Raw genomic sequence first — 14,751 nt, forward strand, 5'->3', positions numbered from 1 at the left:
TCCTTCCATTGGTGGAGATAGAATACAGGGTGGGAGAGGGGGCCCCTTAACATCTGTGCCCCCTCCTCTCCCTTCCCTGCTCTGCACAGCAAGCAGGAGGCTCCTGGGGGAGGAGGGAGTAGAGGCAGCTCCAAGGCAAAGTGCAGGAGATGCACAGCAGAGGGAGAGGGCCAGCTGAAGTGCTGTGCTTGATAGCCTCTTGGCAAAACCAGTCAGGATCACCTGCCGGGGCTCCAAGATCTTCCAGTAGATCCCGATCTACTGGTTAATGACCACTGGACTAGGGCAAAGCAAAAAGGAAGGAAAACATTCCTACACAGTGACCCAACACCAAACTCTCCTCCTTGGCAAGAGGAAAACTTCATGATTTCAATTTTATCAAACCACAAGGCCATAAATGAGATCAGAATGCAGTACTAGAGCAGGAAATCTTCATGGAGCCTAAGAAATGAGAGGACTGTGGTACCAGGATAGAGACATTTATGGCCCTGGAATGCTTAGAAAACAAGGATTTGGCAGATAAGATGGTATAGATTTGGCCTTTTTTGGGAGGGGGTGGGGGGAAGAGGGGAGAGACAATCTCACAACCACAAACTCAGGTCAGTCAACTTCTGCTGGATCATGCTGCCAACACTGCTTCGACATGGCACGAACACAAGCTCTTCTTCCCATGAAATCAACAGCAAACTGGCCACATTATCTGTGCCTCCAGTAAAAATAAAGTTGGGCTTTACATCCTGAAGTCTCCTGGTGTCTAACTCTCCAGCTGAGTAGAATTCACATCTTACCCACTCTCCCACATGCTCACAAGAAGGGAGCAGCCAGGCAGAGCAGAGGGATATAATAATAAACATGTATAAACTCAAGAACAGCAAGAGATGGGCAAATCTTTGGTGTCTCAGCTCCCAGTGTGTGCATTCATGTTTTATTTTTAACCAAAATCAGCTGTTGTAAATTACACTGGGAAAGGAAAGACAGAAGGTATCAGGTTTCCCCAGTGAGTAAAAGATTCATGTCAGCTGCCATCACCAATTGCATTGAAAAAAGAAGCGCATCATACTATTCAGTAACATCCTGGCTTTCAGGAATTTTGGGCCCTCAGCACTCCCACGGTCTTCAATGGGAAGTGCAAGTGTTCGGTACCTCTGAAACTGATCACGGACACTGGAAGGAGACCCTTGCAAAAGCGGGCCTCCAAAATTGAGCTGACAGTAGGATTTAAATGGCCAGAGGGAGTAGTTTCAAGTTCATCTTTGCTTCATAGCTCTGATTAATTCTGCACAGCTCAGAAGGAAAAAACCCACGAAATAAAGCATTGTTTTTTACACGCCAGAAAAACCACAGCCCAGGGCCCAGTAATAACATTAGCCACTTTGGCAATGACATGCCCCCTTCTTTGAGCATAATGGGGGAAATGATGTGTGAAACTGGAACAGCTTGTATCAACAGCTCTGAAGAAGTTGTGAGCCTACAATGTCTGAACAAGAAACGTGTTTGCACTTAAAATAGGAGACTTTTCCCACACTAGTGTAACTTCACCAACTTGATACAAATCAGGAGTCTCTCTTGAACAATGACGAAAAAAAAATCAGACCCCAAAGTTACTGAATGACATCTGCCAGGGCCTGATTCTGATCCAAGAGGCATCCATTCCATAGTGGTGCAACTCCTGCTATTTCAGTTATACTAGTTTCAATTTATACCCATCTGCTAAATGGGAAAATAGGTCCATCCTGACCTCTACTTCCATCTCATGCCACCAGTTTTGGGACTTCCTTCAAGAAACCAGAGACCATTTGGGGGCACTCAGTACAACTGCATGGAGTCTACCACTGGCTGCAATTGCCTGCATAGGTGCTAGGGGTATGGAGGTGAGAGGAAATTTCAAGTTACCCATAGAACAACAATATCTTTCTTAATATTTTGGCAACGTTATTATATATTGTGACAAAGCTCCTATGAAAACTTGGTGGATCCTGCGCTTCCTGGAGGATTTGCTTACCTCAGAGGCTCACAGCAGCCCCCCCACACCCAGGGCTTTATTTTGCTGTAGGCTGAGCTCTTGTCATTATTGGCTCGTGTATGATTAACAGAGATGAAACTCCACAGTCCTTTTCCCTAAGAGGAAATGGGGAGGTGGGTGTTGGGCGGAACCCAGGTCCACCCTCTACTCTGGGTTCCAGCCCAGGGCCCTGTAATAGAAGCTGCATGTATGAATCCTGACACCTGTTAGAATACAGCTCCAAGACCCCTGGGCTACTTCCCCACACGTTTCCCAGCATCTTCCTTCTCTCTGGTTCGTCCTCTTAGTTGTGATCATCTTTCCTCCCATGCCCAGCAGTGCCCTCCTCCTTCCTCCCAGCTGTACACATCCTACCACTGCAGGCAAGCTTCTTTTATAGCCAGTCTGAACTTTTTTTCTTAATTACCCCTACATGTCCTAATTGGCCTAGGTTGGCCCGACCCTGCAGGCCTGGTCAATTAGCCCCAGGTGTTCCACTGCCCGATTGCTTCTGTTGGTTCTAAACCAGCCTCTCTCTGTTAATCTGGGGGCAGAGATCTCCTCAGTCTGAGGATTATAGATCTCCCCTCCACTACTTTTTTATAGTCTTCTGTTCTAACCATGTCATAACACACACACACAGAATCTATTATCCCCCAAGTTCTAAAATGTGGGTCTCATTTAGCTAGAGCTATGGGCAGAATGTGATAGTTTCCTAATTAGGTCTTTAAGCAGAAATTAGAAATACAATTATTTTTAAAATAAAGTGTTCTTTATTAAATCAGAATATTTTACTCTGAGTCTCCAGAATGCAAATAGCTGTTCACAAGCTATTTCTGAAGAGAGAGTACCAAACAATAACAAGACTGTAGAGAATATTAGAACCACTTAGAACTGACAACTTATCATTGGCTTTAAAAAAATAAAACAATTCATTTATATATTTGCGTATACATGCACAAAGTATTTAAGAGAAAAGAATTTTGTATTCATTTATAAAAATCAATATAGCAACCCAACTCTGGCTTGCTGATGTCTGAAATGAGAGCAGTAAATCCCAGCCGTCTTCCAATGTCTAGGAGAATGGTGAACATAGCCCTTTATCAAAGGCAACTTTTTGGTGTTTGTAGCTTTGGGGTCCAGGTCTTTGCAGCCCTTGTGACACTGGTACTCTCCCCACTCCTGACCCTAGCTTCCTCAGCCCTGTTTACAAAGTCTTAGGAGGATGAAAGTATCAAAATCCTACAATTAACTAAAACATGCAATAATTTCTTTGCATAAAAAAGAGAAGTGTTATAATACACCAAACTGGCATAGAAATTATGCTAATATTTTCTTTATAAATTCTCAAACGTACCAAAGACAGGGCTTCCAGCAAGAATTCAGCTAAGTACCTTCTGAAGCACTTGTGACATCTGAGACATTTTACTAGATACTGGACCTTAATTCATTAGTTTATTAGCCCTATTAATGGTGCCTGAAAGCTAGCTGATGACAGAAAGATTAAACATAGATGTTAACCACATTTTTAAGTATCTTTAAAAAACCCAGACTAGATTAAGAGCAAAATTCAGCCCCAGGGAATTAGATTCGTGTACAAAGAAAGTGCAGAATGCTGGAGTGGACAATCTGAGAGGAGAACTTTGTCCTGAAAGTGGAAAAATGTGCACTAACTTTATAGGTACATTCAGCAAACCTCTGGAAGTCTCTGGACTCCCCAAACATACCCTCTGGTGTCCTGAAGCAGAGCTGTATGCTTGCACCTGCAGTGACATTGTGGAGATTTAAGGTCTTGCGACACAGCTTTTTTTTTTTAAATAAATAAAAAATACAAAAATTGTTAATTTAAAAAAAGAAAAAGTTACTGTATTTGTGCAACAAAAAAACCTAAATGCAACCACTGCTGCATTTTCCATCTTGTTCTTAGTCCCTATTTGCAATACAAAATATATCTTGTTTACATACAGTTATGGCCAAACTGTGTTTTAACACGGTCTTTTTTATCCATGCAAAAAAGAATAAACTGTAGTATTGAAATGTTTTGCTATTTATTTTGGTAACTACTAGTGTCAGAAGACAGTTTGCGCATATGATTCTAACATGCATATTACAACTTGCTGGATAGACAATTTTTCAGTTCATTGGCTATTCTAAGAAAATAAAAAATAAATCATTTTGTGTTGAATTGAAAACAAGCATTTTAGTAAAAAATGTTGTGAATCAAAAAGTTGAAAAGTCAAGTTGAAGCAAAAGCTTTCATTCCAAGGTGACATTTTTCAAGTTGAGCCATTTGTCAAAAGCAAAGAAGAAATCACAAAAGAGGGTTTGGGGGAGGACGAGAACCTCACTTATAACCTTTAGTCCAGTGGTGGGAGACCAGAATTAAGTCCCCTCCTCATCCCAATGTGGAAAAAAAAATGTTTGAATGGGGAGAGTGGTCCTCCGCTCAGTGCAACAAAGTGCCCTACGCATCAGGACACAGAGTCTCTCACTTTCTTTCAATATCTTCATAAACAACTTTGAGCTGCCACATTGAATGACGATGAAGAGAGAGAATGACGTGCTAGGTTAGTGGTTAGGGCACTCCTTCAGCAAATGAGAGACCTAACCTGAAGTCTGGACTCTAATGACTAATTATTTATATACAAGAGAATAGCATTCAGCAGCAAGACTGAAAGCCCCACACCAGAAGATGCCACAGCCCAGAAGCTAGGGCCATCTCCTGCAATGTATGAGATCCAAATTCAATTCTTTCCTCTTCATAAGGTATTGAGGAGAATTAATCTGGGATCTTCCACACGCCAGAAAAGTAGGTGGGTCAGATCTGAAAAAAACCCTGACCTTCTAAGCTGGGCATGCTGCAAGTTTGCAATTTCTCCCACTCTGCAGCACATTCAGCGCAGCAAGGTAGGGGCAGCTGGCAGGAGTGGGACAGACAGGCACCACCATGCTGATCCCATGGGCAAGAGGTGGCCAGAGGAGGAGTTGTCAGCAGTGGGAAGCTCCCACCAGGCCAAGCCCTAAGGACAAGGTGGGAACGGCGATAGTGCAGATGGGGATTGGTTCAGGAGGTCCCTTCCTAAAAGGGCTGATTTGAGAGTGCTCAGCTCAGGTTCAGGTCAGGCCTTCTCCTAAGGCGTGACTAGCCCTCTCTAGGGGTGTGTCTAAACTACATGGCTCCAACTCATCTTCTTCCATAGTTTGACCACAGCTGCAGCTCACCAAGATTAACGTAGTGCAGAAAGGGACTAAGATAGATCAGCAAGGGAACTAGAGCACCATAAAGTCACATAAAAAAATTATATCACCATCACAAATAAAGAGGGCCTTATTTTGCTTTCATTTATACCAGGATGTCAAACTAGCATAAGCCATAATGGAATCAGGCCAGAAAACTCCACCTGTACATTTGTGCATCAGAAATATAAGAAATCAGATATCTAGTTTGTCCATGGGTCCTGCAGGTAGAGCTATACCATGGAACCATGGAAATACTGCTTTATAGTGCATGCCTCGGACTGTAAAGATCAGTATAATACCACCAGTATTATGTGCTGGTGCCCTGGCACCTCCTCCCCCACGATAGTGCTCCCACTAAACAAAGAGGAGTTGAGCACACATGGGGACAGGTGACTGCACCTAGCCAGCTGACAGAAGTAGGATTAGAATAGGTTGTCTGGATCCATCCCATAGGCTTCATACAGCTTACTGAGAAGCTCTCTCTTTTCTTTGTTAGGCAGGAAGCTGGACTGAGCTGCATTGATGTTCTGGGAAAAATAAAAATAAAGAGACAGATATAGCTTGGAATATCCACAAGTGTGAGGGTGAGGCTATGCGTGCACAAATCTTTATGCATCAGTGAGTATGAACTAGTGAGTTGGTGTAAAAACAAACACTTTGGTTAGCACAGCTATTCTTGAGCTCTTTTTATCAGCCTCAGTTTTCAAAGGAATTTGATCCTATCCAGTATTTGTAAGAAGCATAAAAAGCCAGGAGATAGATTGCATGTCTTAAATTCCTTTATCCGATTCCAGGACGTGAAATTCATGGGCCTGATCAAAAGCCTATTAAAATCAAGGGAGAGACTCCCATTGGATCAGGCCCTGCCTGACAGGCTGCTGTTGTGACAAAATTCACTACTGGCTTCCCTGAACAATTCACAGTAATGTGTGTCTCTTTAATTTATAAACTTCCTTTCATGAAACAGTAGCCTGCAGTAGAACTTCCCTTGGATTTAACAATGTAAAGATCAGAGCTGTCTACATGTGGAAGGAACAACTAAAGCATAAATCTACTCTTCAGGAAGACAGACTCTTGCTCCTTAAATGAAGTTCCTGATAACAGGCCCAGTGCTTCCTTTTGAAAAGTGCTGCCTGGAAATTCAGCTCCCACACACAGAAAGGAAATCGACTTGGTTTTCAAGGTATGGTGGGATGCATGAATGCCTGGACAACATATACCTCCTTTCAAACTAGTGCATCTCTAACGGTGAAACAGGAAAGCCTCTGAAGTTTCCCTCGTTTGTGGGTAACCATCAGACTAATTTTTTGCCGCTTTATCTTAGGTACAAAGCAGATGAAAAACAGAATTATTACATTTTCAGGACTCTGCACATGCCAACCTGCATGCAAAAATACAATGGCAGATACCACATGACTCTAAAAGTCATGGCAAAAGCAAACAACTTTGTAACCAATTGGTTTGTATATCAGTTACACTTGGTTAATTGCACTCTCCCACTCATGCACATGTGATCACGGTCAAATCAACTCTACTATAGTTCCACACACAGGGAAGGGCAGAGAACGACATCTCCGCATTCTCTTGTTTAGTTCCAGTTTGAGGAACTAGTCAGTGAACAATTTCTGCTTTGACTCATCCCTCGTAAAGCGCCAAGCAGTAGGATAGAGTCAAGTGGGCTGCACCTTTGCAGATCATCCTGGTCAAAATAGAATCTTGTATTCTGTTCTCTGTATGCATTCCAGATGGCCACTAGTATGTCCCATCCCATGTCAATGCCTGCCTCCTTTTCCAATCTCCCCCGCTGAAGTGGATTCAAAAGCTACCTTCACACTGCTGTTGTGCCCCACATAATTCAGTTTTTTCTCCCCACAGTTTTAATGCCAGTGAACTCTCTTCTGGTTTCAGGTTTAAAAATGAGATGTCTCTCAGAAACGATGACTCACGTTAGACTCCAACAGAATAGCCCAAGACAACTTACCACTCTCTTGAACTCCTCTTCAGTGAAACCCAGGAACTGCTTAGCTATTTTGTAATCAGTCTCAATTGTAGAGTTAAAAATGAGAGGATCATCAGTGTTCAGAGAGTAATTCGCTTTATCTTTCATAAATCTGGGAAAACAGAATATAAAGTGGGACAAATATTAGTTTGTGTTTTTCCAAGTGTAAAATACACTAGAAAACTCACAACTTTTCACTTAGTTTGGCTACTCTTGTAGCCAGCTCCATAAATAATTCCTATCAAAGTTAAAGTTTTGGAATGCAAACTGTACGTAGCTAACAACTCCTCCCACTTCTTAACAAATTATTTATTGGACAGTCATTCAACATACCGAGCCCCACTGCCAACTCCAGCACCAGACAGTAATGCACTGCAATCTGGAGTTTAGCCCCCGCCCCCTCCCCCATTAGCTTAGAGCAGAGGAGGCCAGAAAATGTTTTATCCTTAAGGAGAGCTATCAGCATATTTATGATAGGTCCTCTGATCAGGTCTATTAGCCAATGCCCAATACTCTGGCAAATGGTTAGAACTTACTTCACATGAGAAGTAATAAAGCTGCTATACGTAAGTGAAGTCTGACTTAGTTACTTGAAAATAATATATTTAAATGTCTTACTGAATTACTGGGTGTTTCTTGTAATCTGGATCACATGCTCCGGTGAGGATACTGGACCTCGGACAGGTCTATATACGTAGGTGGGGAAAAGGCAAAGTCAGTTTCTTCCGTAATAATGCTGCACACAGAGACAAGTTATGATGCAATCTCTGTATGGGGCTGTCCTAAAAAGGACCATGTAGATTTACAGGTCTGTGGAAACAACAATACCATCAAATCCCATCCTCTGCAATGAGCATTTACCACCATGGCTACTGGAGATCAGTATTTCTGAACACTCTTTTGGCTACATGTTTCTGCATATGCACAGAAACCCCTTATCATTCCCAACTCAGCCTAATCTTCTGCTAGAACAGCCCCCATTGGAGGGAGTAGTGACGTATGACATTGCCATGGCTCTCCACCGTTTCAATAGAGGGTGCCAGGGCTCTAGCTACAGGGGTGCACTGGGGCTGAAGTCGGGAAAGGAGCACAAGGCCTGAAACCCTAGTTCTCCTAAGGGTCAGAAGCCTTGAACTCCCATCTGCTACCTTGAGCCCTGACCCATCATACCCAGCAGATGCAGCTCCAACATCCATCCCCATTTGAAGCCCCAAATCAGTCAAGTATTGGGTGGGAAGGTGTGGGTGTCCAGTTCCAGAGGATGTCCTCTTGGCTTAAGTCCGTCACTCTGGTGCTTCTATCTTTGAGGTTCTACTGTACGGGTTCATATACAGGCCCAGACTGGATCTCGTTTTTTTGAACATCTGAGGATGACAGGCTCCCAAAGCTGGATCCTTTTAGAAGCACAAAGTACTTCAAGATCTCATCTCCCACCACTCTCCTCACTGTGACCCTAACACTCAGGCTGGGAAGGGTCAAAGGCATCTCTCTACCCAGAGAGCCAGAGCTGCTCCAAGCATGAGCTGAAGATGGACTCAGTACTATAGTCTCCTTTGCTCCAAGGCAGAGCATGGCATGTCCTCTGGCATGTAGCACAGAAAAGTTGCCAAACTTGTATCCTTTCAGTGACATTGTATTTCTGAGTCACAACCCAGTCAGTCAAATGCTGGAGCCTTATATGTCTCGTTTCTACCAAGAGCCTCAGCCAAATTCAAGCAGGGTGTGGAGGACATATTTCACTCTAAACGCTGTCAGTGATTAGACTCCACATGGCAGCAATTTCACCCCTCTAGTAAAAGCATTTCTGTCCATTTTCATGATCCAAAGTGCTCATTGGGTGTGCAACAACGAGGGCAGATCTCTCACTCAGACAAATTCAGGTGACGGTTACACAACTGCTCCCCTGCAGAATTAGTCATTACCTCAAAATGCATCTTCCTATCCAACAGCTCCTTGTAAAGGCTTGGGTCTTCCAGGACATGGTAGCCATGCCCAAGTCGCTCTGCCTTCAGAACATTGATTGCCTACAGAGAACATACAACATGTAACATCTCTTAGCTCTGGGCTGGGGCTGGACTTCTGCTCCCCAGAGCATCAGGCAGGCCCCCAGGAGCTCATGAGCCCTCCAAACCCTATTCCAGGATGCCAATCCACTGCCTGCATGTAATGGGTACCCAGCTCCTAGGCAAACCTGATCCTTCTGAGCACTATGTGAGGCTCAATCTCCAGCTTCCTCTTTGCATGATGCACAAAACCTGCTACCTTAGAGTAGGGAAGGATTTGGCTCCCAGTAGTGATGGGCAAGGATTTGGCCCTGGCCACCTCTGTCCTCTGCATTATAATACAAAGTATTTTATAGCTCCACTGTAATTTATTCCACTGCCCTGCCCTGGGGCGTCTTACCTCCTTGATGACCAATGGTGATCCAATCTCCCCAGCATGAGCAGTCCGGTGAATGCCACATCTTTCAGCTTCCTGGAAAAGCCCACATGAAGCAAAGAGTGAAAACCCTGCTGTGGGACTTGAGAGGCACCAGGGTGTGGGAAGGATGTGAATAAACTATCTGGACAGCAGCCCCACCATAGATTCCTCTGCTTTCAAGACAGAATGAACGCTTTCAACAGACCATTAGGCTGAGAGCTCCAGAACAGTCAATCCCAGGAGTAATGACTGTGGAGCAACACAAGCAAAAGAAGAAGAAAATCAGTTACCAATGTCAGACAATGTAGGAGCTGGATATGTGAATGTCCAGGAAGCTCAACCAGCACTAGGGAATGAAAGGAGTCACCCACTGGCAGTTATTCATAGTCCACATACAGTGAGTTTGCTAAGTCTCAGTCCAGTCCCTGGTGTTCACATTACACAAACACCCTCACATTCACCACTGTCCTGCCTGCTAGCAGTCTCAGCAGAAAAGGCAAGGACTAATTGAGTCACAGACACCATCTTGTCCTTCCCAGGAGGCAGCTGGTTGATGTGATGGAACAGGGGGGAAGCTCCCACTGCACTGGCCTGTGCCGAACTTGTTCTGGAAAGGGGGCCCAAACTTGTCACAGAGGCTCTCAGCTTAGCACCTTTCATCAGTGACTAAAGGAGATTCTATGGATCTGGAAAATCCGAAACCAATTCCTATGACAGGGCCCCAAATTCTGAAATCTTGAAATGGGAGTGGGCACTGAGCAGATGTGTTACATATACACACATGCGCGCACCTTCCTGGAGATTGTTCTAACTGTTCCGTATTACTGAATTTTTCAAGTGTTTTATGAATTTTTCACTCAGTTCGCAGCTACTACGCAGCCAGGCTCCACTCGGAATTACCTGGTAAGACATGGCTCTGCCAGATATGTTAATAAGAAAAGCCTGAAATGCATCTATCTGAAATTAAAATGGAGACTCCCCATGTCTGTAGTGCTAGCTTTGTTTAAACATATGCTTGTCATATGTCCAGCACAGAACAGGGACACCAATAGTTACCCTCAAGGCTGACCATGAAGTCAGGACTAAGCTTAATCAGTCTCTCCTTTCAAACCAGCCTTTCACTCACGTCAGAAATTGCTCATTTGTGGAATTCTGCAGATTAACATCTTAATTCAAAACCTCTTGAAATCTATGGAATGGCTGCCTCCAATGAGTTTTGGATTGGGTTCTGATCCATCAGAGCACATAGCTTCTCCTATTGATCCCTATGACTGATTAAATAAGAGTTGAGAGTTTTGCCATTGACGTCAATGAAGCACGAGGGGGCCTTCAGATTAGAGTTCTGTGCAATGCATTTCAGAGACCCCACAGGCAACAATTTAAGACCAAAAGATTCCTTGTTCAGGCGAAACTCCCACTGAAACCTGTGGGAGCTTTGACTGTGTCAGGACTGAAGGAAGTAACTGTGAAGCCAGAGGCCTTAAAGATAAACAAAGTTTTGTTTTAAACATTATTTTGCTTCCAAAGTATGTTAAACACATAGGCCAGCTCTCGGGGCAATGACGTCCACAGCAAGTCACCCTGCCTGCCCAGTTCCCATCCTTTTCCCTGCTTGCTTAGCCAAGTCCATGTGCATGAAGCAAATTATCCTGATATGCAGTTTGCAGGAGGAGTTTCCAAAGAAAACAACTATGTTTATCCCCTAAAGTTTGTTATCAAAGAGGTACAAACACAGCTTGGGCAGACTTAAGGGGCTAGGTTTAATCTAGCTAGCTCAGGTCCCAGGGAAGAGAAGCTTCAGTAGTGCATGCTTCAGTGTGGGGTAGCTGCCCAAGAATTACACCGAGTTCCAAGCAGGTCTGTACAGTTCACATCAAAACACATGCTCTCAAATCTTCCCTGGTCCATGATCTGAGATAACAGGACTAAAGTTTAGTTCAGGTATGCCTACAGGAGCTGCAATCACACCCCCTGATTCCATTTAGCAATCTTCCATTTAGAAGACTATAAAAAATAGTGGAGGGGAGATCTATAATCCTCAGACTGCTTGCTGTAAAGACATCCCTTTCAACAGCCTTTCTGGCGCTAAATAACCTAGAACTTCCCAACCAAGGCAACTGCCTATTCCTCTCTGCATGTTTCTTTGGTTTATAACATTGCTTGCCTAGGAGATTAGCATGAGCTAATTACCTAGACTTGCAGCTTTAAGATCTTTAGATGGCTTCTCCCCATTATTCACAGACAGAACTCTCCCTACTATTCCAAATTGTAATGACAGTTACAGACTCCTGACAACCAAAGTTTAAATGGGAACACAACTGAAAATTGGGAACTCCAGTCCAAGGGCAGACATCTGATCCCCTCATCAAAAGTCTCCCATTTTATAACATGGATAATGTGTCTTGATGTGAGGAGCTCCAATGTGAGGGCAATTTAGAAAGGGAGCATTCTACTTTCATTCCGGCTAAGAAAGCCTGAAAATTGGAACTTAATTTGCTTTCTATTTCTCCAAGTCTGAATGAGTCATTGGCTTTCAGACAAGAAATCATATCTTCTGGTTGAGAAATATGGACTTTGAGACCCTATGTATAGCATGCTAGGTATTAATTGATACATTGTTATTATCCATTCTGTTTTATATGCCTTTAATCTTCTTGGAAGTAGCATAATGAGCAAGTAATTGATTCATCTTGTATAACACAAGCCTGTTAGTGCTCATGACAAGAAATTTCAGCATGTTAAAAAGGATAAGAAACTGCTATGTAAGTAGGACCTTATCTGTAAGTGTTTCATTGTACTGCATGGCTTTAAAAAGCAGCATTGGGCATTTGTGGACGGAGACACCAGTTGGGAAAATACATAAGTTCAAGGTCATGCAAAACAAAGTATGTTTCTTCCATACTCTTCTCCTTAACCTCCAGTTTTTGCCTTCACATTAAGACATTTGTATTGGTTCCCATGACAACCACAGATGGCTGTTGGACTAACTACAACAGTGTGCCTCTGAGATCTCCTTGATTCCACCTCAATTAAATCACCTGACCCCCAGCACTATTTTTAAATCCACTATCCTTCTAGTCTGTGTTCCTGAGCACCTTCAGCTTCTCCTGACCTATGCTAATCATGTAACTTCTTGAAACAATCACCACTAGAGTCCCAAAATCCTTATATTCAGATGGGAGATATTTGCATGGGGCTTCCTTTAAAAACTACAGTAAAGTAACATGGTCTAGTTTACCTGAAATGTATTCTTTTAAATATCATCATCTTAGTTTATTACAATGGAAAAAACTTTGAACATATGTTTATGCTATTTAGTTGACTGATTTAGTTTTTTTGCATTTTACTCAGCTGAAGACAATAAAGAAGAACTAGTCAATTTCAGCTTTGGTATGGAGCTCTGATCCTGCAAAACAACATAAGCTGGCAGCCCTATGAAGGATCACTGAAGCACCCCAGTGGATCTGAATGCAGGATCATTTTACAATCAATTGTGGTTCTGGGCTTTAGCTGCAGAACAAAGAGTGTGAATGCAGCTGGGACACATTTAAATAAATAACTTCTTTATACTTAAATCATATATATGCTCTATTAGTAATTTAAAAAGCAAATTAAAAGTAATATTTCTACTATGCCAATAAAACACTTCTATTAATTTTAAGACATATGTAGGCCATTTTGGATCTGAACTACTTGCCAGATCCCCTTTGTACTGTGCTGTTTCTGCACTAATCAGAAAAAAAAACCTTATGCAAGATTTTTCAAGATGCTAATTGAACAAACCTCATAAGCCTGTCTATGCTCTGGGAAGGTCTCAGCCACCAACTCATCCCCAGCCAGGTCTATGGCTACCACCGTGTTGTTCTGATATTTCTTACACAGCTCCACCACCTCCAATGACCAGCCTGTAAACAAGAGCAGTGGGATTCAAGAAAAACATTCCACCAGGGTCACCCTTGAGCTCTTATCCAATCCTATGTGATTGTTCAAATGAATATAAAAATTAAGTTAATTTGCTTTCTGGAATTCTCCCTGAGTTTGAAGCCCTATAAAAAGCAACATAGTTCTAGAGTCAGACTTGCAGACCAGGGCCAGAGAGGAAGAGCCCTACCAGCAAGTGCGCTCACTGCCTGTAGAGTTTGTAGGCGTGACAGCTTTTAGCCCTGGATAATAGGCCTTTCAAAGGAGAGCAGATCATTATAGCTCTTGACAAGAGCAAAAAGCAGCTGGAAAGACCAAGAATTATATAAAAACAATACAGCATTTAGCTGAGCACAGGACAACCATTGCTCAGAGTAGCAGGGGACATTGTGTCTTACCATTTTCTCTTTTTGTATGTTATTTTGAAAACAAAAGGGCAGCATAAGAAAAATAACATCAAGGAAGAGGATTCTATTCCCAAGGCCATGTGATTGGGGGAGGAAGGCATTTTTATCCACAGCAATACATCTGCATGTGCCAGATGAGATCTCTGCTTATCCCATAGTCCATATTCCTCTCCAAGTCCAGATTTATAGGAATCAATTAAAAAAAGATTCCTGTAAAACCACTTTATGAGGACCACAAAACCATCTAGAACCTTTGAGTGAAAATTTAAGTTTATGAAAAAACTGCTGTGAAGGTAAGTTTCACTGACGCCAATGGGTGGAAACAAGTGGTTCTGCTTTAGAGAAGGAAGAAAATACCATCTTTTATGAGTTAATGAAGGAGAAGGTGAAAAGTGCAGAGATGAACTCAGAAAGCTCCAGGCATCTGGCTAAGTGGGATTTAATTTGGTAATGCTCCCTGCACCATGATGGAGCACAGCACCTCCCTGTTAAAACCCTCATTTGCTGCTCTTTGGGGGAGAAGAGGGGGGAAAAAAATCAGACACACTTCTAAAAAATATTAAAAACTAAAATACAAAATGGGGAGGAGGGCAGACACAAGGTTATGCCAGGTTTCAAGATTAAAATTAACACACCTCAGAAAGACCATGGGTGCAAATGGCAGGAGGACACAAGTTATGAAAAGCTATTTTAAAAAGAGGGAAGTAGCAGAACTAATCAACCACCTGGAAACATGGGGCTTTTCTCAATGTGTTTCCTGT

General features: G+C 42.8%; 1 protein-coding gene across 1 annotated transcript in view; it reads right to left on the reverse strand.

Moving 5' to 3' along the window:
* Positions 1-2,791: 2,791 nt before the first annotated feature.
* Positions 2,792-14,751, reverse strand: part of ADA (adenosine deaminase) — a 51,799-nt gene continuing 39,839 nt past the window's right edge. Inside the window, exons 6-11 of the mRNA XM_006132250.4 lie at positions 13,446-13,567; positions 9,645-9,716; positions 9,164-9,265; positions 7,860-7,927; positions 7,224-7,353; positions 2,792-5,769 (exon numbers count right to left, since the gene is read on the reverse strand). Coding sequence (XP_006132312.2) covers positions 5,665-5,769; positions 7,224-7,353; positions 7,860-7,927; positions 9,164-9,265; positions 9,645-9,716; positions 13,446-13,567 — 599 coding nt within the window. The 3' untranslated portion in view covers positions 2,792-5,664. The remainder of the gene's footprint in view (positions 5,770-7,223; positions 7,354-7,859; positions 7,928-9,163; positions 9,266-9,644; positions 9,717-13,445; positions 13,568-14,751) is intronic.

This window comes from Pelodiscus sinensis, chromosome 18 (genome assembly GCF_049634645.1).
Source record: "Pelodiscus sinensis isolate JC-2024 chromosome 18, ASM4963464v1, whole genome shotgun sequence".
Taxonomy (NCBI): Eukaryota; Metazoa; Chordata; order Testudines; family Trionychidae; genus Pelodiscus; species Pelodiscus sinensis.